This window comes from Tuber melanosporum (genome assembly GCF_000151645.1).
Source record: "Tuber melanosporum whole genome shotgun sequence assembly, scaffold_21, strain Mel28".
Taxonomy (NCBI): Eukaryota; Fungi; Ascomycota; class Pezizomycetes; order Pezizales; family Tuberaceae; genus Tuber; species Tuber melanosporum.
This window is the reverse complement of record NW_003298875.1, coordinates 531,417-556,979: the sequence shown is the minus strand read 5'-3', so window position 1 is coordinate 556,979 and position 25,563 is coordinate 531,417. Positions and strand designations below refer to the sequence as shown.

The 25,563-nt window shown below is 44.9% G+C and overlaps 3 protein-coding genes; 1 reads left to right on the top strand and 2 right to left on the bottom strand.

Moving 5' to 3' along the window:
• The first annotated feature begins 289 nt into the window (after positions 1 to 289).
• GSTUM_00005844001 (uncharacterized protein) lies at positions 290 to 3,769 on the top strand. XM_002837947.2 has 5 exons: positions 290 to 699; positions 839 to 939; positions 1,012 to 1,558; positions 1,687 to 1,955; positions 2,015 to 3,769. Exons 1-5 carry the CDS (start codon positions 630 to 632, stop codon positions 3,269 to 3,271), a joined length of 2,244 nt encoding a protein of 747 aa, XP_002837993.1. The 5' UTR covers positions 290 to 629; the 3' UTR covers positions 3,272 to 3,769.
• Positions 3,770 to 3,801: 32 nt separating this feature from the next.
• Positions 3,802 to 7,108, bottom strand: GSTUM_00005843001 (uncharacterized protein). XM_002837946.2 has 7 exons: positions 6,824 to 7,108; positions 6,562 to 6,717; positions 6,208 to 6,502; positions 5,652 to 6,134; positions 4,497 to 5,591; positions 4,240 to 4,436; positions 3,802 to 4,182 (listed from the first exon to the last, which is right to left on the bottom strand). Exons 1-7 carry the CDS (start codon positions 6,886 to 6,888, stop codon positions 4,158 to 4,160), a joined length of 2,316 nt encoding a protein of 771 aa, XP_002837992.1. The 5' UTR covers positions 6,889 to 7,108; the 3' UTR covers positions 3,802 to 4,157.
• Positions 7,109 to 8,439: 1,331 nt separating this feature from the next.
• Positions 8,440 to 10,327, bottom strand: GSTUM_00005842001 (uncharacterized protein). XM_002837945.2 has 9 exons: positions 10,184 to 10,327; positions 10,043 to 10,069; positions 9,889 to 9,985; positions 9,791 to 9,828; positions 9,667 to 9,720; positions 9,300 to 9,602; positions 9,063 to 9,230; positions 8,803 to 8,998; positions 8,440 to 8,742 (listed from the first exon to the last, which is right to left on the bottom strand). The coding sequence occupies exons 1-9, from the start codon at positions 10,218 to 10,220 to the stop codon at positions 8,553 to 8,555; spliced, it is 1,110 nt and encodes a 369-aa protein (XP_002837991.1). The 5' UTR covers positions 10,221 to 10,327; the 3' UTR covers positions 8,440 to 8,552.
• Positions 10,328 to 25,563: the final 15,236 nt, after the last annotated feature.

Genomic DNA, 25,563 nt, shown 5'->3' with positions numbered 1-25,563 from the left:
ATCACGATCACGCTTTTTTTCTCTTTCTTTTTCTTTATCTAACGGCTCGGAGCTCGGAATGTTTCTTTTGGATTCCATCGTAAATGCCGTTACGTCTTTCATAGATAAATACTCGTACAGTATGATACCCGAGCGGATGGAGGGGTTGAGAAACGGGTTTATTCCAGGACCTTTTCTTTTCCTCCTCACAGTAAAATTGTGACACCCGGTGACTAAGCTTAACATCACTTGCAGTTCTTTTTCCTAATCCCTTCTGCTTCACCCTACAATTCCGTCATATCTCCCTTGATTGAGGTCAATAACACAAAAATCACTTTCCTTACCTTACCGGTACCTCGCCTCATCCTCCACCCTCTCTCTCTTCCTCATCTCAGCAACTGGGGCCACCTGCGAAAAAGTACCATCCCTGATAGTAACGGTTTTTTCCCACTAAGGAGCTTTTCTTTCTCCTCTTCTTCCTCTCCTCCTTGGGACCTATCTGCTTCGCAGAGGACGGATCGCGGGACTTTACATTTTACTTGGAAGCCTTTTGGGATTACTAGGGTAGGGATAAGAGAGGCTTTCATCGGGAAAGAGGGGAAAAAAGACTGCGGTAGAGGGGGTGTGATCGGGACTTTAACGCCTTCAACATGGCGCGACAGCAGGAATTTGCACCTATGGTGAACTGGCTCTATGATCTTATTCTATGGTCTTTCTCAAGTATGTTTTGTGTCCTGCCTAAGTTTGTGTTTTTAGGGATGAGAGTGGGTGGGGCTCCGGGGTGACATCATCTCTCGGGTATCCGCTTGTGTTGATGGTGATGAAGATGCTAACCATATATATTCTTTCAATCAATAAGTTCTTGTGGATCTCTTCTTTCGTGAGGTTCACCCCCGTGGTGCATTCCGTATCCCCCGGAGGGGTCCTATTATCTTTGTCGGAGCACCACATGCAAACCAGGTACACCCCCGCCTCCATTTATCTGTATTGGTAATAAGAAGAGTAGGGACAGGGCCTAACAACGTTACACAGTTCGTCGACCCTCTAATCCTCATGCGCGCAGTCCGCCTAGAATCTCGCCGCCGCATAGCATTCCTCGTAGCGGAGAAATCAATGCGAAGGAAGTTCATTGGATGGCTATCTCGCTGTGTGGGCGCGGTGCCCGTCTCCCGCGCCCTCGACATGACCAAGCCCGGCACCGGACGCATCTACCTACCGGACCCCCAACAACCCCTCAGAATTAGAGGCGCCGGGACCAAGTTTACGGAGGAGCTGATTGCTGGCGGGTTGCTGGTTCTGCCGCCAGAAAAGGGACAGAGTGCGGCTAGTGCTGAGGTTACTGAGATATTGAGCGACGAGGAGGTCGTGCTAAAAAGGGAGTTTAAGGGAGATATTGCCCTGGCACAGCTTACGCAGAAAAGCGGGGAGGATGGGAATGGGAGCAAGTATAAGGTTGCGCCAAAGGTCGATCAGAGTCAGGTCTATGATGCGGTGTTTCAGAGATTGAATTCCGGTGGTTGTGTGGGTATATTTCCTGAGGGTGGTAGTCATGACAGAACGGAATTATTGCCATTAAAGGGTAGGACGTTCCTTGTTTTTTTTTTTTTAATTTTAATTTTTAACTTCTTCCGATGTCACTCGATGCTGAGAGCGATACCATTGTTTGTGATTTCTTTGTTTCTGAGGAATGTTACTAACATGTATTAGCTGGTGTTGCTATTATGGCGCTCGGTGCTCTCTCTGCCAACCCAGATTGTGGACTCAAAATTGTGCCTTGTGGGTTGAATTATTTCCATGCTCATAAGTTCCGATCACGGGCTGTCATTGAGTTTGGAGCTCCGATTGAAGTGCCAAAAGAGCTTGTGGACCAATACTCTAAGGGCGAGAAACGTGAGGCTGTTAGGGCTCTGCTGGAAATCATCTATAATGGATTATTGGCAGTTACTGTTACCTCACCAGATTACGATACCCTCATGGTATGTCCCTTGACCCTCTATAGATAAACTAGCAAATACAGAAGCTAATGTTCTCGCAGGCAATCCAGGCTGTCAGAAGGCTTTACAAGCCGACTAACAAGAAGCTTCCTCTCCCGATGGTGGTAGAACTCAACCGACGATTGGTCACTGGGTACACACATTACAAAGACGACCCACGCATAATTCACCTCCGTGCATCCGTATCAGAATACAACCGCCAACTCCGTCTCCTCGGCCTCCGGGACCACCAGGTCGAGTACGCAAAGTTCTCCTTCTTCCGCGTCATTCTCACCCTGATCTACCGCGTCGGAAGACTCGTTTTCCTCGGAACCGGCGCCCTACCTGGCTTTGCCCTCTTCGCCCCCGTGTTCGTCGCAACACGCATAATCTCCCATCGGAAGGCCAAAGAAGCTCTTAAGGCCTCGACTGTCAAGATCCAGGGTAAGGATGTAATGGCCAGTTGGAAACTCCTCGTAACCCTAGCTCTCGCTCCAATCCTCTACAACTTCTACGTCGTAATCCTCTGCTGGTGGACATACCGCCACCGTTTATTCGGGCTGATGCCAGACTGGATGCCGATAATCGGCGTGGCAATCTTCGGCTGGATATGGTTCCCCAGCATCACGTTCGCAGCCCTACGCTTCGGCGAGATAGGAATGGACATCTTCAAGTCCCTGCGCCCCCTAGTTCTCTCATTGAACCCCACGAGTGCAAACACCCTACACAAACTCCGCCAGAAGCGCGTACAGCTAGCCGTAGAAGTGACCGACCTGATAAACGAACTCGGCCCCGAGATATTCCCGGACTTTGACTCTGCGAGGATAATCTCCGACCCGTTCATCAAGCCCGACGCCCTTCCCACAATCCACACCACCTCCCGTACCCGCCGTGACTCAGAACTCTCATCCGACTCGAACCTTTCACCCACCTCCGAGTCCGGTGGCTGCGCTCCCTACGCTACCATCGGCGTAGGCTCCGGCGTCGGAGGCAACAGTCACAACATCCCACGCAACGAGAGCTTTGGGAACCTTGGCAGCATCGGCCTCTTCGCTTCTAGGCCTGTTAGTAGAGCGCGTAGTAGGAGTAACAGTGGCGGGTTCCCCATTAAAGCGCTCAGCAACATTGAGGGCGCGGGACAGTTTGGCTTCGACGAAGTCAGTCGCAAGATTAGCTCTGCCATGGCCGAGCGCAGGAGGGAGAGGAGGAGGAGGAGGAGTGGGAGTTTGGGCTGGGGGGAAGAGGAAGTAGATGGGCATGGGGGGAGCACTAGTGAGAGTGAGGGCGATGGGGAGGAGGAGGGCAAAAAGATGGTTTGAGCAAGTGAATACGGTAGGAGCAAGAATAAATAAAAAGAGGAAGAGAGCGCGCAGTGAGGATGGGGGTTTACCTATTCATTTATCTCACCTCCTTTCCTTCCTGTTTGAACCGTTTTTTTCACCTTCCTTTCCGTTTTCCCGTCGGGCAGATTCGGCTTGGCTTGGTTTTGGTCTGGGTTTTTGTGCTCGTTCGTGTATTCGTTCTGTACGGTAGTTTCTCACCCCCTCTTTTTTTTCCCCTCTCCCCCTCTACCACCCCGATGCGCCAGACCTGGTTTTACCCGTCAAGTTGGAGCTTGTCCCGGTGTTCTTTTTTCTTTCTTGCCCCCCTCAATTGTCTTGAGTCAGGGGCGTTGGAGTTATTGTAGCTGAGAATATATTAGTCTTAATATGATATCCCTGCTTGTTGTTCTTGCGTGATTATTCCGCTAGTTTTGCTTAGTTGGCTGGGTGTTAGAGCTGGGTATTTCCTGATACCGTATTATACTGGGCAGATTGCAATAGTTCAGCAGAGGATTTATCACAAACTATGACGAAAACTAAATCCATTCAATCGGTATTGATGATACCATATCCCCCCCCTTTCCACTTTCCATGCCAGCCAGACACGCCATCATACCCGCCAACCCTCCTTTTATGTCATGTTCGTTTCTCATCGACTTCCACAACCAGACATAAGAAAGGAACAACGGAATTCTCAAGATAAGTTCGCGTGAAACGACAACCCCACCTCTATTCAACTTAAAGAGGTGGGGGGAAACGGAGCAAAAAGTGGAAAATATAGTAAAATTGATGAACACAAGAACTACAACCACTCCCTCCCTCCCACGTTAAACTAGTAAGAAAAAAGAACAAAGGAGCCTCCATTTGTGTAAAAAGGCCGAGTCTAGTTGGTTCCAGTAACAGCAAGTCTGTAGTGGCGGTTAGCAAATGCACATATATCTGGGAAGTGCGGAGGGAGTATTTACTTCATTAGATGTTCCATAAATGTTTGTAGTGAGACGTCATCGGTGAATATAGTCTGGGCGTTTTGCGGAACGCCACCGTATCCACCGGATGTGTGGGTTGTCGATGGGTTAAGTTTTGACAGGAGGAAGCGTGCTTGGGAGCCACCAGCATCACAGACGATGAATCGTGGTAGTGGGAAGCGGTCAGCGATCAGCTCCTGTATCGTCATTTATATTATTGATGTCTCTTTATTATCAAGGATAGGATAGACACTCACCCTAGCGTCTTCCTTAGGCAACTCCAATAGTTCCTTGAAGTTCTCGTATCCTTCTTGGTCTTGGTATCCAACCTTCTTCCACTCGGCAATGGTCTCACCGTGGAAGATAAGAATGTGGAAGAAGGTGTCGAGTAGTAAGATGTGATTAGGCTGGATAGATGTAGAATCCAGAAGGACAGGACGAGGCGGTTCATCGAAGGTGTATGTATCAAGGGTGGGCTGGATCATGATAAGAGAGTTTCCAACATCTTCGCGATTAATGACATGCCGGTAGAAAGCTGTTTCGTCAGGGGAGTTGTTGAAGACCTGCAAAAATTGACTACGACGCAGGTGGAAGACAAATTGTGGGTACAAAGTGAAGTTCTTCTCTAGTCTGAATGATGTAGGATCATCCTTGCGGTAGTCTGCAAACCTCGAGCACAATCTGATAAGCATTCGATCAACCCATCTCAACACGTCCGGACCGTCATCGACCTCTGCCTTGAAGACAGCAATTCTGGCCATGAGCACAGCCGCAGTTTCCTGATCAAAGGAGTGGGCAATCGACGGATCACCAGTGGGGCCGCTAAGATCACGACCAATGGTTGTAACTCTTAGATGGAATTGGCCGGAAGAGTGTTGATAATAGGTCAGATATTGAATAAGACCCTTCTGGGGCCCTTGTTGCTGTTGAGCAGGGCCTGCTTGGGAGGCAATCTCAAAGTAGGTCGCGACTGAGGTTGTGGGACTGAGTCCACACATCTTCCAAGAGCAGGTATTACCAATACCACATTCAGTCTCACCAACGGAGGTTGACTTCTTGTTCATCGAAACTGCATGACCAATCAAACCAGTGACCTTCAATTCCTTAGTAGTCAAAACCTCCAACGAAGCATTAAAGCCCATCAGGAGATTGTCGGCGGTATCCTTATCGAAAATCTTGACAAAACTCTGCCTGAACATAGAGGATGTAAAACTATCGGTAAGGATCATATGTCCACCGGTAGAGTTGGCAAGCGATTTCATTTCCAACAGCCCAACCTGATCCAAACAGCCAGCGAAGATATCGATGATATGACCGTTGTGTGCGGTTCTCCTAGCCATATTTTCGTAGAACTTTCAAAAGAAAATGTTAGAAGAAAAAAGATTGCTAAAACAACTGCGACTAATCCTTACCTTGGTAGCTTTTTTATGGTACTTGATATTGTCCCTCTCAATGTCGTGGTGAGATCTAATGGGTTCTCTAAGCTCCGGCCCAACAACAATTCCGGGCCCTTCGGTTCCAGGCCCCCCTGCAAACAGCATGATCCTAGCGCCAGTATTTGCAAAAGAAGTCTCCAACAGTCCAACCGCAACACTCAACGCAACACCAGTACATCTCAACGGACGCTTGTCATTAGCCACAGGCCAGGGATCCTTTTGAAGCTGCTCGAGAACATTCGTCAATTGAAACTCGCACTGCTGGACAGGCAAAAGGAAGCGTGAGGATGGCGGCATGTGGGGCTGAGGACGTCCGGGCGCCATAGGTGCCTGCTGAGGACGAAGACCAGCAGCAAGGAGTCCGAGCATCTCCTGCACCTGCTTGGCAGAATACTCCTTGTTTCCCCGAAAAACATAGGATTTAGCGCATTCGGTGTAACCAAGCTCGTGAACATGTGCCTAGATCTTTTAGAAACTCTACCACCTTGAAGAAGAAAAGGAAATATATATATATAATATTATATATCCATACCATAGTGCCATAGGTTATCAACCCGACAAGTGCATGTGGAGGGAGCAAGCTCAAGCTCATGATCAAAGAGTCCTTGAGAGCCTTCAAGGAATCCTCCTCCTGGCAGGTGTCCACCACGAACAAGAATATCGGGGGTGCCGGGGCCGGCCGGGCCAGCTTGTACTCGATTGTAGAAAAAGCGGGAGACAATTCGAGTGGCCATGAGTTCGGACCGATGTCTTTATAATGAGGCGGGAGTTGGTTCCTCTGCAAACAGAAGGGGCAGATCCAAAGCTTCGCACGGGAATCCACTTGGCTATGCCACTGTCAGAAACCCAATTGGCGAGAATAGAAAAGAACCTTTGTGGTACAAACCAGTATGGGTTTAGAACAGCCCGGCATGGTGCTTTGCATGTTACCGGCTCATACTGAACAGGAGGCTGCTCCTTTTCTTTCAAGGGAGTGTAGAGGACACCGATAGGAACAACGAGCCGACTAGATTCTAGACGATTGCTGGGAAAGACGTTCCAACTAAGGACCTCCGAAATAGTGGGGTCAGCTATCAGGTACGTAGACAGATAAAGTTATCTGCGGTAGGGTGGTGGTTGCGCGTATAGCAAAAAAAAAAGATATTTACCTCAAACGAACACCATCCTGCTCCTCCGCTACAACCCACTGGTCTTTTAGCTGTTCCATGTCCATCTTGTTCCTGACTGCCGATACGACTGGCGCACGCTATACTACACCCACAGAGCTGAAGGAACGCAAGGTTAAGAAGAAAAAAAGGAAGAAAAAAAACAAATGCGTGATGATAAAATCGTTGCTTAAACTGTGATTTCTGGGGGTAGGATATTTTTTATACCCTGCGATGTAACAACCGCTGGGAATGAAAAGATGAGCCGCTGGATAAAGAAGAGACAAGTAGGTGAAGGAGATGACTTCCTATTTTCGTTGCTTAGGACAGATTGTCGACACTGGAAGTGCCCGTGGCTAGAGCACTAAGAGGTGTGTGGCTAATGCAAATAAGTGTGGCGTTCTAACTGCCAACTACCGGTGTGAGGTCGAGTGTGAGTTGGGGAATATTCCTGTATCTGGTAGGGTGTTTACCCTCATGGTAACCTTTCTATGTATGATAGGTGGCTTGGCATAAAAATGGCCAACCATATCAGAGTACCATTGGAGGAACAATATCAGAGGGTGCCAGAGTAATCGACACACTATCCGACAAAGGGAAAGCAATAATTAATTCCCACACCGGTACACATAAGGATGGTGCGCTGCCATCAAAGAGTGCCCTTGTAAAATATTATGATACCAGAAGTTTTGCTTTTGGCAATGCTAGGTAAAAAAAAGAGTTATAGATCATAACAAATTATTTTTGGAGGTTCCATGTTCATTAGTGGTAACTGTTTTTTTTTTTTTTAATACTGTACGAGTACATTAAATCTTTTTATTTGATCTTGTATTATTCTTATAGTCAATCTCTGAGTTCAATATAACTACTCTATAGGATCAACTGAAAATTGGGAAAACTTATAATGTATCATATTAAAAACAGTACGGTGCTTGTGGCAAATAAATTGAATATGGAACCTCCAAAAACAATTTATTACAATCTATCATATCCCTTTGATCTAGCATTACGAGACGCAAGGTTTCTATGTAGTATCATACTTGTACAAGCACTCCTTAGACGCATCGCATCGTGCCGGTGTAAGTGTAGCCGATAGATATCCGTCACTTGCCTTATCTGGCTGGGCAAATTGCAACAAGGTTCACCAAAGTTTTCTTGTCGGTCTTCACGTGATGGATACATCTATCAGCCGCAGTTGTACTTGTACTTATATCATACTTGAGCACAATAAATAACATACACTTATCCCATTTCTTTTCCTTCTAGAGCTCTCAACTGGGAGATGCTAAAACTGAAGTCAGTACTATAGGCCCTATTTGGCCAGATATAAAGTATCCGGGCGTCTTGGCGCCAAGACAGGTATCAATCAATACCGAGGTCTCTACGAGTGGATAGTTTATGAGGCCGAGGGTTTGCATAATGCTTGCAGTAACATAGAAAGAACAACAAACGGATGGATAGCAAATAACCTTACTATTTGACGTTTACTATCACATTTTTAACGTATTATTCGCCGCCCCCGCTATTCATTATCCCCCTCTGTAGACTGTTGTTTTAAAGACTTAGGTAGTACTATAAAAGCATATGATCTGGTTTCTGGTTACACGAGTGATGTCCTATGAAGTGCTAACAAGAGTAATATTTCTAAAGGAAAATATCTCTATGGAATGGAAACAAATAATTTTCATTTAACCCGCACCAACACCAGTAACTTTTTTGATAGTATGACGACTTAAGAACTAGGTAAAGTGGCAACCTTGGAGTGAAAGAGTCTCTCAGCCTCTTGCCAAGCCCTGGTATTCTTTCTATCCTTCAATAAGAGCAAGCTCGGAAGCAAATCATTGCTAAACGCTTCACTAGCCTCACGTGGAAGGAGAGTTGGAAGGTGGTCAATCGAGATGACAGAGAGAGGAGGTCCCCCACTGACCCAGAGATGTTAGTGTATACAGCAATACAAACTAGATACGTGCCGAGAAACTTACCTGACAGAGACGGGAACTGTGGGCTTGTCAAATGTAGTATTTACATTGTAGATGGGGATGGGGTTGTGGGGGTTAGTAGTATCACAACTAACATCCACGACGACCGAAAGCTTGCGATCAGCGTTTTCCAAGGACTTAGTGTCAACGAAAGGAGGAATTGGCTGATTGAGGTAAATGCAGTTGATAAAGATGTCGGCTGTAAAGGTTTTGGTTATAAAAGCCCTCCCGAATTGTCACTCAGTCGCAAAAAGAGCACTCACATTCAACAATCTCGACAAAAGGACCACCCTTGGCAGTTTCAGCCATATCCCATTGTAAGACATTTCCGGCCGGGATGCCGACTTTGAGTGCCAAATCAACAGCGCCCTTTCCGCATCTTCCCAAAGCACCAATCACCAGAACCCTCGGGCTTCTCCCGATATCCGCGCCTTTGAATTGTCAGTGATCTTAGAAAGGAAAAAACAATGGAACTCGAATGAGTGAGAAGGAGATCCTACTACTCTCGGTAACCACACTCTTGATGCGCGAAATTAAAGCGCCCTCGCTGGAGTAAGGCTTGACATCACGGAACTCTTCCCCGGGATGGGCATACTGCCATGCCCAAACCTCAAGACCTAGTGCAGCGCCGGCAAATCCAGCATGATAGCCGAACGCAGCAACTCTACGACCGTTATCGTCTTGAAGGAATTCCAAGTCTAGGAGAGTGCCCTTGCCCCTGGGGAAGCGAGAGAGTACGTTTTCCCAGCCACCTTGGTTCTTGTAACAATGGGCGAATTGGACGTGAGTATGCTTGAGAGGGACTATTACGTATGAACGCTGAACCGGCCAATTTAAAAAGGGAGGACATGAGGTGGATGTACATACAGTCATCATCAGGGAGTTCCTTAAGGCCAATAATTATGTGGTCCACGGGTGCCTCTGGATTGAGAATTGCAATGGTCACTCGCTCAGCGCAGGAATTTAGCACAAGGTGGGTGGCTCAACATACCAGTCCAGGAGCCCTCGGGAACAAGCGTAGCACCGACCCTTTTGAGTAATTAACAAGTTATCCCCTAAGAAAAGTGCCCCGAAATGTATTGGACTTACTTCTCAAACTCACTGTCATCAAAGATTCTCTGCTCACTACGCTCGACACGGACATCATAACCAGCGTTTAAAAGAGCGCTGGTAGTGGCGGGAGTAACTAATGACGAGGGTTTAGCAATAGGGAGTTATTTTTAGGAGTATTCAGGTAACTCACGGGCAGAGCGGTGCTCAAGCGGTTTACCTGTAATTAAAAAGTGAGCTTCAATGTTTGACTCAGGGAATGAGAGACAGAAGTGCCCGAAAAATCAATCGAAAGCAGAAATTGAATTGAAATTGATGTGAGGAACAAACTTACACTCAGCTCTCAAGTGGAGAACAACTTTGTCAGACATATTTCCTATATATTTGTATGTTGTGATATCTTCGTAGTCGTGTGTTTGGTAGGGGGAATGGGGTTTTGTTACTTCAGGAGCAGTTAGTGAGGGGGGAGGGGGTTGTGATCCGCCGCGAAACTTTTTTTCGGGGCTGGGCACATCTTAGCTCATTATCAGCCGTACCGATATCTATCTATTTTATGTACTATTAATGACTTCGTGTCCGATCTAATCAGATCATCATTCCATCATCATGACCAGTAACATGACAGTATGCGAACTAGAAACAAAAAAAATCCTGAGCATTGATTGATTGGTAAGAGAGAGGCAAGGTATGGGGTATCATAATGGAAAATAGAGATGTAATACATGAACATTTTATGAGTATGGTTGGCTTTCCACCGAGTTGGATGATAGATCAAGATACCCTATACTGCTATTTTTGTTTGTCATACAATAATATATTATAGGTATCTTGCTATACACTTCTATCATGATTCTTATTTAGATGCTAAATTGAATGTATAATATAAGGCTTCATCAGCAAAAATACCACTTTGTGTCCTGCACATCCTATATATCTGTTAGGCAAATAGAAAGTGCACAGACCTCATTTATCAGAGTTACCAACACTCCCCTGTGGCCCCTTTATGAGGCCCACACGTCCTTAGTGAGATTTTGAAGAGTTATGTCCTATGACTATAATATCATTTCAATAAAGTCCACTTTATAATATTGTATACATTGCTGCCATCCATCTGATTAGAAGCTGTTTACAGCATATATAAGAAGGGACATCTGGATACTTCTGAGAATTGGAACAGAAGAAATCAGTCAGATGTATAGTAAGATATTAGGTTTAGGGTTATTAGGCATCTTGATAATAGGTTGAAAGTAAAGGGATGTTTTCATTATGATGATCTGTAACAACTTCTACAGTACCTAAGAGATTATAGGTATAACGATTCTACTCTTCTGTACTTAGTTCTTCAACAGGTAACAACCATACCTCTTCTTTTTCCCTGATACCTCAATAGCTCAGAGAGTTTCTATCGTTGCTATCACTTCTGATAGCGAAGATAATGTTGTACTCACATTACCACTGGTAAGCGAGACCTCTTTCTCAGGTAGTATTATGCAAAGTGTGTATAAAGTATTGATTTAACTTGTAGTATAGGAAAGACTTAAGTAGTTATGTGAGGAGTCTGTACCAGAGGTCCTTTGGTTTTTTCTTTTTTTCTGTTATCATGTATTCTTTGCTAAGGTATAAGAACTCGCATGCAGTGCTAGCTATGGCATAAACAAAGCCTTAATCCCAAAGCAAATCCAACAAAAGAAATCAAAATAATGCCTCTAACTATTACAAACAGCTGATATTGCAAGACATATAAAGCTAATCATAAAGGGAAATATTCAAACTAAGCCAATTGAAACCTAACTACCAAAGAAATAAAATAAGGGAGAACCTTTCAACTTGCAAACATAATCGGAGGATGGGGAGGAAGATAGTGGGGGTGTCCCATTGGTGGGCCGAGTAGGGGAGGTACCATCCTGGAATGCAGGTATTTCAGGAGGAAAACCAGTTGAGGTGGTAGAGATGTAGACAGCAAGGCTACTTAGGAGGGCTGGTGTTAACCAGAGGGGATCTTCCTTGCACAGGCTCTTGACTCCTGGGAGGTGGAGGTTCCTAGTACATTTACATGAGGGGCAGGTAAGGATGGCATGGTGGAACTTCTCGATCTCTGTCTCACAGTAAGGATAAATGTTGGGGGCATCAGGGTCCCACCAGTCGTGGTGACCTGCCAGGTAACCTTTCCCAAACCTCATTTGATGGATACATTGTACCAGGAATTTGCTGAGGCCCATGAAGGAGTAGGGTATAAGTATGGGGGAGTACAGGTAGGGGGGAGGGGGTAGGTATTGTCTAGCCGAGGTATTGAGGAGAAGCTGCCTGCAGCCTTTTTTGATGGTAAGGAATAGGGGGTTACCCAGAGCTGCTAGGGGTATTGGTAAGGAGAAAAGAATATTGAATGCTGGGAGAATATGGAGGAGATGATCTCCAAGTTTGACAACTTTATAAGTAATAGTATCTAATAGAAGGTGTCTCCTTACAGTAGAAGAGGGTTCAGGGGTTTACCAGTTAAGGGGCCTGTAGCTTGGCATGAGGCCTATCGTGAGCAGAGGGTAATCTTCGGGTGAATGGAAAGATGAGGTGGTAGGAAAGGAGGAGTGGAGCCTCGAGATGGCTGGATTTTGTTTGAGTGGGAGACTGTTAGGAATACTGAGATCCGATAGCTAGGAGTTACTCTAAGTAGGGTAACCTCACCCAGAATGGGAATCTCTGATCTCCAACACCCCCCTCTGGCCCCCTTATAGGGCCCACATGTCATCATACATATCAATCTCAGTTGTATCCTGTGACTATAATACCACAAAACTGAAGGTATCAGAATAACACCATATACGTCGCTGTTGTCGGTCTGACTGGATCCTGTTTGCAGGATATACGAGAGAGGACTTTTGGCTAGGTCTGGGAAGTATTATGGAGTAAATCTGCCAACTACTCAGAACACTACTGGGCTGCAAAGATGTGATACCTTTGGTATGAGCTGTAAGTAACAGGACGTTTCCATACAAAGAGATGGTATTGAATGGTAAAAAATCTCAGCAAGAGACCAATACATTCACACCCACTCTACAATATCTAGAAGAGTCTAGAATTTCAAGAAACATGATTATAGAAGTTATTAGACTTCACAGAGTGTTGCAACTAGGTTTCGGAACACATTGTAGTTATAAAGACAACTTCCCATACTACAACAGTGATTGAAATCCTGTTACCCAAAGCAACCAAGGGTTGCCGACTGAGGGAATAATTATCAATCTGGTAGAATAGGTTTCTGCGAATTAGTAGGAAGCCACCCGGAAGACATTTATAGGTTGGGTAAGGAGTTATGGAGGTTTAAAGTCAGGCGATCAAAAAAAGGTTGTGATCATGACTAACATTGCAGAGACAACCCGCGGATGAAACTGATCATTTCATTAATAACGAAGACAATTGGAGCCAACTTAGTTCAACTTGAGAACTAGGCCACAAGTGTAAAGGCACTAAAGATTGGATAACTACTATTGGGAACAGTATGGTTTCGAGTTAGTTATATCATAATTAGCAAAGAGGGTGAAGTAATTTTCAGGGTCTCTAGGTGTTCCTACCTTTCAAGAATACTCGATGGTGCGAGTTATAATCAGAAAGGTACATAGGGGCATGATAAATAGATGTAGTCCGCAAATACTCAGATACGGTATATAAATATCAAAGTACCTTCCAAACTTTAGATATCATCAAGCAAAGGAGAAGAGACCTTAACAATATAAGATTGTTTTTACGATTCTATCTTACTTTACTAAATTTACTTCGCCCTTAGTAGTTATAAATGAAAAGAGTGAAACCAAGTCTTCCTAGACACTCTCCGTTTACAGAAATAAATTTCGATTGGCCTAGACAATCCTGATGTCTATCAGATTGTCTCTGCCTAACAGAGACAGACTATCCAAACGGCCACTAGGTGCTGTCAGTGTTCAATGAGACATTCTATCAGTGGAAGAGCCAACTTGCACATAAGGATGCCAGTAGGAGTATCCATGAAGCAGTTAGTTATCCACCTCTGGACCTGTCTCCAGAAGACAGTGAAACAGTCGATTAGAGAGGCTGAAAGGGAGCTGTACTAGAGGTCACTTTTGTTTCTTTTTGTAAAATCATATTATCACTTGTTTAAGGTATGAGAACATTGCATGCAGCACAAGCTGTAGCGTAAAGAAAACCCTTCTACTCCAGACCAAGAGAAATCCTGTACCCTAAAAACTCTCTGGTATGGGCCCAACCATAAACACTCCAGAGGCTATTAACTCTGGTACCCAGTCTGCAGATCTTACAACTTGAAAGTAAAGGGGTCTTGCCTAGAAGTGTCACAAATATAGCTTGGCATGGAAAAGGTTTTCACATGACTCATGATTATAAGTCATAGGTATGAGATTATTTCACGCATATGACTCGTTTGGGTCATATGACTTATTATGTTATGTTTTGCATATGATTTGATTATGAGTTACGAGACATGTGTTAGGAATACCAGAACCCGATACCTAGGAACTACCCTAAGTAGGGTAATCCTACTTGGAATTGGAATCTCTGGTCTCCAACACCCCCCTCTGACTCCCTTATGGGGCCCACGTGTCATCATATATATCAATCTCAGTTGCGTCCTGTGACTATATTACCACAGAATTGAAGGTGTTAGAATAACACCATATTCGTCGCCGCCGTAGGTCTGACCGGAACCTGTCCGCAGGATATATGAGAGGGGACCTTCGGCTAGGTCTGGGAAGTGGAAAGGAGTGATTCCGTCAACTACTCAGAGAGTTACTGTAACCGGTACGGGTACTTGGTTATTGGTTTTGTTTTATGTTTTGTTTTAAGTATCGCTTTGATACTTGGTTTGTTTTAAGTATCGTTTGATACTTGGTTTTGTTTTATGTTTTGTTTCAAGTATCGCTTTGATACTTGGTTTGTTTTAAGTATCGTTTGATACTTGGTTTTGTTTTATGTTTTGTTTTAAGTATCGCTTTGATACTTAAAGAGTTTTACCAAAGTGTATCGATTGATACCTTTGATTAGTTTCGTTCATGCTAGACATGAACAGATTTGTGTATTTAAAGACTGCCTGTTTCTACGATGGAGAAGGCAGACTTCGACAGACAGTATTTCAATATGCTTGGTTGAACGGTTACTTCTTTGTTCCTCAGTACGCCCTCGAAGCCTCCTTTAGTTCTCAGCTCTCGCCTCCTCTCTGGAAGAGCAGGCCACCTGCCAACTATCGTATCTATTATCGAGAACGTGATTAGCACCTTGCGAACACGTTACATGTTTTTAACCTCAGCAAGTGGTTAAGAACCTGTCCCCGGATTTAGGCCTGATCAACCTATCGATATCCACCTCAGAACGCTAGCGGAGAGAAGCGGCAGAATCACAGCACATTCGGCTTCATCTCAAACCCAAGATAGAGTCTTTGACGACCAGAAGTGGGAAGCAAATCCCATGGCAAGATCTTACAAGAAAGAAACAACCCCGGAGCTCTGCCAAAGAGCCGGGCGATCCTGCAAACACGGAAGACACACAACCCCCAGGAGAATTCCCTTCTACTCCAGCAAAGAAGCCTTCCTTTGAACCTCCAAACGACCCAGAATCTAGTAGCGAATCAGATATGGCTAGCACAGGAGGAGGGCCTTCTGGAGGAGGGAAATCTCGGGCAAGGCCTGAAGAAGAGGAGGTACCCGCAGCATTTGAACCCCCTAAGTTTAAACTTCAGCCTCCCACGCGAAGCGTTCACAGGCGAAGGGAAAGATCTCAAACCTGAAGCCTTTGAACGATGGGCCACAGAACTCTCACACTTCCTACTCTTACAAGGAAAAGATGTGGAAGACCCTACAACCGGACTTATCATTGGATCATTCTGTGAAGGAAAGGCAACCGACGCATACCACCAATGCTATAAGGACTTCGGCGGGAATGTAAGATTAAGAGGATCTACAGTTCTCGATTACCTGAAAGGACGATTCCAATCCTCTATAACCAACGACCTCCTATACAACAAATTCAACCAGCTCCAGCAAGTTAACGGAACGCATGTCAAGCGAATCACTGATGTGGCTACGGACTTGATAATGTATAAGGACCGAATGGAGAGAAGAAGCATCTCTAAATACATCCTGAAGCGACGATTCTACGACACCATGCACCCTACCCTCCGGTGAGAAGTAGAACCACTCGAGGAAGATGGCGATGATATTGCAGTAATTATTGCAAGAGCAGAACGAAAGGACGCCATTCTCCATGAGACTAAGGCCTACAAAACACAGACTTCCTCTAGTAGAAACAGCCAGCCAAGACACAAAGCCTCCAGTAACTCTGGAGATGACACCCCACGGGTTTTCAAGAAGAAAACAAAATCCTCCAAAGAATCGAGACGGGAAAAAGGAGAATGTTTTGAATGTGGAAAAACAGGACACATGGCAAAGAACTGCCCTTCAAAGAGAGGAAAAGGAAAGGCAATTAAGCAAGAGGCATCGGCCAACAATGTTGAAAGCGATAACGTCCAATCTAGTGAATATGAAGAAATCCATATCGGATATATCGATGTGGAATGCAACAGTGTTCGACCTCCGGCTACATTCAAGGCACACACCGCTCTGGAAGGAACAATCCTAATCAATGGTAAAAGGGCTCGAGTCCTATTCGACACTGGCGCCATCGGAAGAGATATGATTAGTAATACCTTTGTCTCTGTCCATGGACTCCCCACTCGAGACCTTAACCAACCCATACCAGTCAATATGGCTGTAAAAGGATCACGATCCACAAGCCATAAAACCTGTAGTGCAACCATTCGACTTGGTTCTGCAGTCCTACCCCCCCAGGAAATGCTGATTGGAAACTTAGCCAAATACGATGCCCTAATAGGCATGCCATTCCTGAATTGCCACAAAGCTATAATCAGGTGTGGGGAATCAACTATCGATTTCCCAGACCAGAAGGTCAGAGTCTCATGCAGGCCAACAAGCGGAGAGTACCGAGCCACAGTCTGTGAAGCAACTACCCAAAAACTATTGGATGAATACTCTGATGTTTTCCCTGATCAAATACCCGAAGAACTGCCACCTATGAGGGAGGTGAACCACCACATCCGCCTCCGAGACCCCTCCAATCTCAAGAACCAACCGACCTACTCTATTCCTGACGCATACAAAAGCCCACTTTGCGATTGAGATCACACCAACAACAAAGAAGAGGAGTCATCTACCGGGCAGAAGCCCCAGGTGCCGCTCCTATGTTTGTCCAACCCAAAGCAGATGGCAAGAGGATCCGTCCCTTGGTTGATCTCAAACTACGGAATGAAAACACGGTTATGGACAGCTCCGCTATCCCAAACCAAACACAGATCCTAAATGCAGTTGGACGGGCTAGATTCCGAAGTAAGATTGACCTAAGCGATGCCTACTTCCAAACTAGGTTAGACCCAGAAAGCGAATGCTACAACAGTTTCAAAACACCCTTCGGAAGTTTCATTAGCCGAGTTATGTTACAAGGTGATATGAATGCGCCCGCCACCTTTATGCGAATTATGGAAAACCTCCTAAGCGAATACCTCCACCATTTTGTTTGGGTCTACATTGATGATATACTCATCTTCTGAAACACCGCAACAGAACACGCCTACCATATAGGTTTGGTTTGTACCAAACTTAGGGAAGCTAAATTCTACGCTAGCAGAAACAAATCAATCCTGTTTGCCGACAAACTCGATATTCTAGGACATGTTATAGATGATGAAGGAATAGATGCAGCCCCAGGAAAAATAGCCTGTTTAACGGAATGGTCAACACCCCGGAATCAAAAGGAGCTCATGCGATTCCTAGGACTAGTCAACTATATTTCCCAGTTCCTTCCACACCATGCCACTGTAACAGCGCCGCTCACGGACCTTACCGGTAATGCAGAATTTGTCTGGACCCACACTCATGACCAAGCCTTTACCAATATCAAGGAATTGATTAAAAACGCCAATGTTATCCAACCGATCGACTATAGTAAACCAGAACCGATATGGTTGATTACTGACGCATCGGATGTTGGAGTTGGAGCATGGGTTGGGCAAGGAGCCTCCCATGAAACGGCAAGGCCGGCGGCATTACACAGCAAGAAGTTCACTAACTCACAGATGAACTATGGAACACCAGACAAGGAAGCCCTTGCTGTGATTGATGCTCTCGCCGCTTTCAACCACATCCTGATTGGCAATACCTTCACCATTGCTACTGACCACCAACCTCTCACTAATCTTAAAACAGAAAAGATACCAGGAAGAAGAAGAACAAGATGGATAGGCGAAATCAGCAAATACGATGCAAAAATTATCTACACCCCTGGAAGAACGAACTATTTAGCTGATGCTCTTTCCCGCCTATATGAGAATCAAGACCTCGCAAACCCTGCCCTTGTTCACGACCACACAAGACAAAGCGAGGACAGCCCTGACGACACCTCCTATGAACAAGAAACATCGATGGTTGCGGCCAGCTCTACTACTCCCTCCAATCCTTTCTCTTACACCATGTACTGTGCTGCCGGAACAGAACGAGGAAAGGACGTTGATGAAGAATGGAAAGACAATTGCACGCTCCGCAGCACACCTCCTCACGAACTTGAACAAAGTAGACTCCACTGGTCCCATTGCTATCACGACACCTGCCCTTTTCACCAGACTGAGATCAAGTTCGGCAACAGATACCAACGACCGTACTATATGCCTGCTGATAATTCCAAAAACACCAGTTTCGACACCGTTGAAGGAGCAGGAGAAGTGATCAATGAAGATGAATCAACCCAACCTCCTTATACCCTTAATCCTGTTCCAACACCATACCAAGGTCTTAAAGAACTCGAACAAGCAGCAGCCTACGTTGATGCAATATCCTATTTACACCTCCCACAGTCAGCCCCGCCATCCTCTCCTCCCATAATCGATTCACGACCACTATATAGTGGACCCTTAAGAGTATACAACAATGAAACCATTGTCTCGGTCATACCCCCTACCATTCCCGAGTATCGGCGTCAACTCTACGAAACCTTCGAGGAAGAGGAAGCCCCTATCGAACCAACAAGAGGATCCCTAGTTGAGGATGAACGAGATGTTAGATCGACCACAGAAGAATTAACCTCCTCATTCCGAAGCCAAATGATAGCAGGATATCGCCATGACCCGATTTACTTCAAAGCCATGGATAGCTCCAGGCATGGAGACCTCGCCCCCTACAACATATCTAATGGAATGGTCTTTACCAGCACCCGTTATGGTGAACACTGCCTATACATACCAAAAGGTCATATGTTCAATGGAATGACTATTAGAGAATATGTCATATCCGAGATTCACAACAAAGGACACCATAGTGCCGACCGCAACCTTCAATATGCCTCGGAATATGTTTACTGGCCTGAAATGCGAAAGGACTTCCGCGATTTCGTCAAACAATGTGAACTCTGCCAGGCAAATAAGGAGTGAACACAACTACCTGAAGGGAAAGCACAGACCCTCCAACTACCATGTGAAATATTCGAATCGTATGCCATCGATTTCGCAGGACCATTCAACAAATCCACTGGATTTGACACCATCTTGGTAGCTGTGGACCGATTTTCTGGATATACCTGGCTCCTTCCAATGAAAGTTACCGATTCCTCCAAAGACACCTGGAATAACCTCCAACGATACCTGTTTACCCCCCATGGGTACCCCTTATCTATTGTCAGTGACGCTGATCCCCGTTTTACTGCCAGATTCTGGAAGCAAACCTGAACCTCCCTCGGAATAAACAACATTATGGCTGCCCCTGGACACCATGAGACTAATGGCCAGGCAGAACGAAAAATCCGCGAAGTTAAGACCGGAATTAGGAACATGATCAATGAAGGACAAACCAACTGGGAACCAGCCCTAGTTGAACTAGCCGCATATATCAATGCCGGATTTTCAGATACCCTGGGAATGTCACCATATAAGGCAGTCTTTGGCCGCCAATAGCCTCTCCTACCTACAACACTATTCAAGAACTCCTCAGTCCCTGCCTCCGACGTCCATCTAAACCGCCACCAAGCAATTCGGAAGGATGCCTTCCAAGCTGTTAAGGCTGCCCGATTCCGAAGCACCACTACTGCCCAGAAACCACGTCGCAAACATGTTCCCATCTCACCAGGAGACATGCTCATGGTACACGGTAACATGTTTATTACCAATGTCGGACTCAGCAAGAAACTACAACCCCGATCGCGAGGACCCTTCAAAGTCATATCCTTTGACAAACATACAGAGAATTACACTGTCCAGATGGATGGACGCATGTACCGCCGCAATACTGCAGTCTTCCACGCCTCAGCTGTCAAACGATTCCATCCCAATGACGACTCCAAGTTTCCTGGAAGGACCCACTCTCGGCCTGCACCTATCATCATTGAAAAGAAGGATGAATGGGAAGTTGAAGAAATCAGAGACCACCGCCTTTGGCATGGAAATGATCAATTCCTAGTCAAATGGAAAGGATATCCGACCAGCGAAAACAGTTGGGAACCACTGGAAGGACTTGAGCACGCTATGGATATGGTAAACGGATGGTGGAAAGACAACATGCCAAATGAATCCCTCCCCCCAACAATCAATTATATCACCATGTGCTGGACACCTACAATGCCAGAAACTGAGCGATGGCACACAGAACTCGAAACTAGAGATGGATTTTGGGCACCACACTTTGAGTCAGAGTTCGAAAGTAGCGATGAGGAGAATCAAGCTATGGAGCAGGCTCTCGACAACTTTATCTAGTCACCAATCACCATCCGAATACCATAACGATGTCAAACTATGTGGAGCTCAATGTGAGGCAGCGACAACAGGTTGTTGGACGGTTGTTGAACCGCGATGTTATCCAACTTGAAGACTACTTCGAAATCCTCTGGATTGACTACTGTCCGGATTGTGATCATGCTTGGGTTGATGTACAGCACGAATCTGGTATTCGTGACTACTGTGATTTAGATTTCTCTGATGCTCTACAGATGTTTCCTTAGAGTTTCCTCTTGTCCTTGGTGTGATACCTATGATGAAGAATTTTTGGCGGAAACTGAAGCCATGAGTTTCTCGGAATCCGCCTTTGATGATTATTAGGTTTTGTTTGTTTAAAACAGTTGTTTTGTTTTGGGGAATGTAACCGGTACGGGTACTTGGTTATTGGTTTTGTTTTATGTTTTGTTTTAAGTATCGCTTTGATACTTGGTTTGTTTTAAGTATCGTTTGATACTTGGTTTTGTTTTATGTTTTGTTTCAAGTATCGCTTTGATACTTGGTTTGTTTTAAGTATCGTTTGATATTTGGTTTTGTTTTATGTTTTGCTTTAAGTATCGCTTTGATACTTGGTTTGTTTTAAGTATCGTTTGATACTTGGTTTTGTTTTATGTTTTGTTTTAAGTATCGCTTTGATACTTAAAGAGTTTTACCAAAGTGTATCGATTGATACCTTTGATTAGTTTCGTTCATGCTAGACATGAACAGATTTGTGTATTTAAAGACTGCCTGTTTCTACGATGGAGAAGGCAGACTTCGACAGACAGTATTTCAATATACTTGGTTGAACGGTTACTTCTTTGTTCCTCAGTACGCCCTCGAAGCCTCCTTTAGTTCTCAGCTCTCGCCTCCTCTCTGGAAGAGCAGGCCACCTGCCAACTATCGTATCTATTATCGATAACGTGATTAGCACCTTGCGAACACGTTACAGTTACATGGCTCCAAAGACATGATACCTTTGGCACAGGCCGTAAGCAATGAGACGATTTCGTACAAAGAGATGGTATCAAATGGTAAAGAATCTCTACTAGAGACCAATATATTTACACCCACCAGAAGAGTCTAGAACTCTAAAAGACACTATCAAAGAAGCTAACGAACTTCACGGAGTGTTGCAACTGGGTTTCGGAACACGTTGTAATCATGGGGTGATCCTCAATACTGCAATGGTTACCGAAACCTATAACCCAGAGAGCAACCAAGGGTTGCCGACAGAGGCATTAATTACCAATCTGGTGGAATAGCTTCCTGCGAGTAAATAGGAAGTCATCCAGAGAAAACCTATTGGTTGGGTATGGAGTTACAAAGAATCGGAGTCAGACAACCTACGATGGTTGTAATGACGACCACCTTTGCAGATATAGCCATAGATAAAACTGATCATTTTATCAATGGTGAAGACAATTGGAGCCAACTCAGTTTGACTTAAGAACTAGGCTATAAGTCCAAAGACTCTGCTAATTGGGATATTACTATTGGAGACAGTATGTTTCTTAAGAAGAAATATTGTAATTACCGAAGAGGGTGTGATGGTTTTCAGGGTCCACAGGTGTTTGCACCTTGGAAGAAAACTCGACGTTGTGAATTACGATTAAAGAAGTATATAGTTGTTGTAACCGGTACGGGTACTCGGTTATTGGTTTTGTTTTATGTTTTGTTCTAAGTATCGCTTTGATACTTGGTTTGTTTTAAGTATCGTTTGATACTTGGTTTTGTTTTATGTTTTGTTCTAAGTATCGCTTTGATACTTGGTTTGTTTTAAGTATCGTTTGATACTTGGTTTTGTTTTATGTTTTGTTCTAAGTATCGCTTTGATATTTGGTTTGTTTTAAGTATTGTTTGATACTTGGTTTTGTTGTATGTTTTGTTCTAAGTATCGCTTTGATACTTGGTTTGTTTTAAGTATCGTTTTTGATACTTAAGGAGTTTTACCAAAGAGTATCAATTGATACCTTTGATTAGTTTCGTTCATGCTAGACATGAATGGATTTGTGTATTTAAAGACCGCCTGTTTCTACGATAGAAAAGGCAGACTTCGACAGACAGTATTTCAATATACTTGGTTGAACGGTTACTTCTTTGTTCCTCAGTACACTCTCGAAGCCTCCTTTAATTCTCAGTTCTCGCCACCTCTCTGGAAGAGCAGGCCACCTGCCAACTATCGTGTCTTTTACCGATAACCTGATTAGCACCTTGTGAACACGTTACATTTTTTTAACCTCAGCAAGTGGTTAAGAACCTGTCCCCGAATTTAGGCCTGATCAACCTATTGATATCCACCAGAGCGCTAGCGGAGAGAAGCGGCAGAATCACAGCACATTCGGCTTCATCTCAAACCCAAGATAGAGTCTTTGACGACCAGGAGTGGGAAGCAAATCCCATGGCAAGACCTTACAAGAAAGAAGCAATCCCGGCGCTCTGCTAAAGAGCCAGGTGATCCTGCAAACACGGAAGATACACAACCTCTAGGAGAATTCCCTTCTACTCCAGCAAAGAAACCTTCCTTTGAACCTCCAATCGACCCCGAATCCCGCAGCGAATCAGATATGGCTAGCACAGGAGGAGGGCCTTCTGGAGGAGGCAAATCTCGGGCTAGGCCTGAAGAAGAGGAGGTTCCTGCAGCATTTGTACCCGCTAAGTTTAAACTCCACCTCCCAGCGAAATTCCCAGGAGAAGGAAAAGACCTCAAACCTGAAGCTTTTGACCGATGGGCGATGGAACTCTCACACCTCCTTGTCTTACAAGGAAAAGATGTGGAAGACCCTACAACCGGACTTATCATTGGATCATTTTGCGAAGGAAAGGCAACCGACACATACTACCAATGCTATAAGGATTTCGGCGGAAATGTAAGATTAAGAGGAACTACAGTTCTCGATTACCTGCAAGGACGATTCCAATCCTCTATTACCAACGACCTCCTATACAACAAATCCAACCAGTTCCATCAGGTTAACAGAACGCATGTCAAGCGAATCACGGATGTGGCTACGGACCTGATGATGTATAAGGACCGAATGGAGAGAGGAAGTGTCTCCAAATACATCCTGAAGCGACGATTCTACGACACTATGCATCCTACCCTGCGGAGAGAAGTAGAACCACTCGAGGACGACAGCGATGATATTGCAGTAATAATTGCAAGAGCAGAACGAAAGGACGCCATTCTCCATGAAACCAAGGCTTACAAAACACAAGACATCCTCTAGTAGGAATAGCCAGCCACGGCACAAAGCCTACAGCAACTCTGAAGAAGATACCCCATGGGTTTTCAAAAGAAAAACAAAATACTCCAAAGAATCAAGACGGCAGAAAGGAGAGTGTTTTGAATGTGGAAAAACAGGACACATGGCAAAGAACTGTCCTACGAAGAAAGGGAAAGGAAAGGCAATTAAGCAAGAGGCATCAGCCAACAATGTTGAAAGCGATAATACCCAATGCAGCGAATATGAAGAAATCCATATGGGATATATTGATGTGGAATGCAACAGTGTCCGACCTCCTGCTACATACAAAGCACATACCGCCCTGAAAGGTACTATCCTGATCAATGGCAAAAAGGCTGGAGTCCTATTCGACACTGGTGCAATTGGAAGAGAGATGATCAGTAATGCCTTTGTCTCTGTCCATTGACTCCCAACTCGAGACCTTAACCAACTCATACCTGTCAATATAGCAGTAAAGGAATCACGATCCACAAGTCATAAAACCTGTAGTGCGACTATTCGACTTGGTTCTGCAGTCCTACCCCCCCAGGAAATGCTGGTTGGAAACTTAGCCAAATACGATGCCCTTATAGATATGCCATTCCTGAATCGCCACAAAGCTATAATCAGGTGTGGGGAATCAACCATCGATTTCCCAGATCAGAAGGTCAGAGTCTCACGCAAGCCAACAAGCGGAGAGTACCGAACCGCAGTCTGTAAAGCAACTGCCCAACGACTATTGGATGAATACTCTGATATTTTTCCTGACCAAATACCCGAAGAACTACCGCCTATGAGAGAAGTGAACCACCACATTCGCTTCCGTGACCCCTCTAATCTCAAAAACCAACCCACCTATTCTATTCCTGACCCATACAAAAGCCCACTTTGTGATTGGATCAACCAACAACAAAGAAGAGGAGTCATCTACTGGGCAGAAGCCCCAGGTGCCGCTCCTATGTTTGTTCAACCCAAAGCAGATGGCAAAAGAATCCGCCCCTTGGTTGACCTTAAACTACGGAATGAAAACACAGTCATGGACAGCTCCGCTATCCCAAACCAAACCCAGATTCTAAATGCAGTTGGACGGGCTAGATTCCGAAGTAAGATTGACCTAAGCGATGCCTACTTCCAAACAAGGTTAGATCCAGAAAGCGAACACTACAACAGTTTCAAAACACCCTTCGGAAGTTTCATCAGCTGAGTTATATTACAAGGTGACATGAATGCGCCCGCCACCTTTATGTGAATTATGGAAAACCTCCTGAGCGAATACCTCCACCATTTTGTTTGAGTCTACCTTGATGATATTCTCATGTTCTGGAATACGGAAATAGAACACGCTTACCATATAGGTTTGATTTGTACCAAACTAAGGGAAGCTAAATTCTACGCTAGCAGAAACAAATCAATCCTGCTTGCTGATAAACTCGATATACTAGGACATGTTATAGATGATGAAGGAATACAAGCAGCCCTTGGAAAAATAGCCTGTTTAACGGAATGGTCGATACCCTGGAATCAAAAGGAACTCAGGCGATTCCTAGGACTAGTCAACTATATTGCCCAGTTCCTACCACACCATAACACTGTGACAGCGCCGCTCACAGACCTTACCGGCAATGCAGAATTTGTCTGGACCCACACTCATAACCAAGCCTTTACCAACATCAAGGAATTGATAACAAACGCCAACGTTAT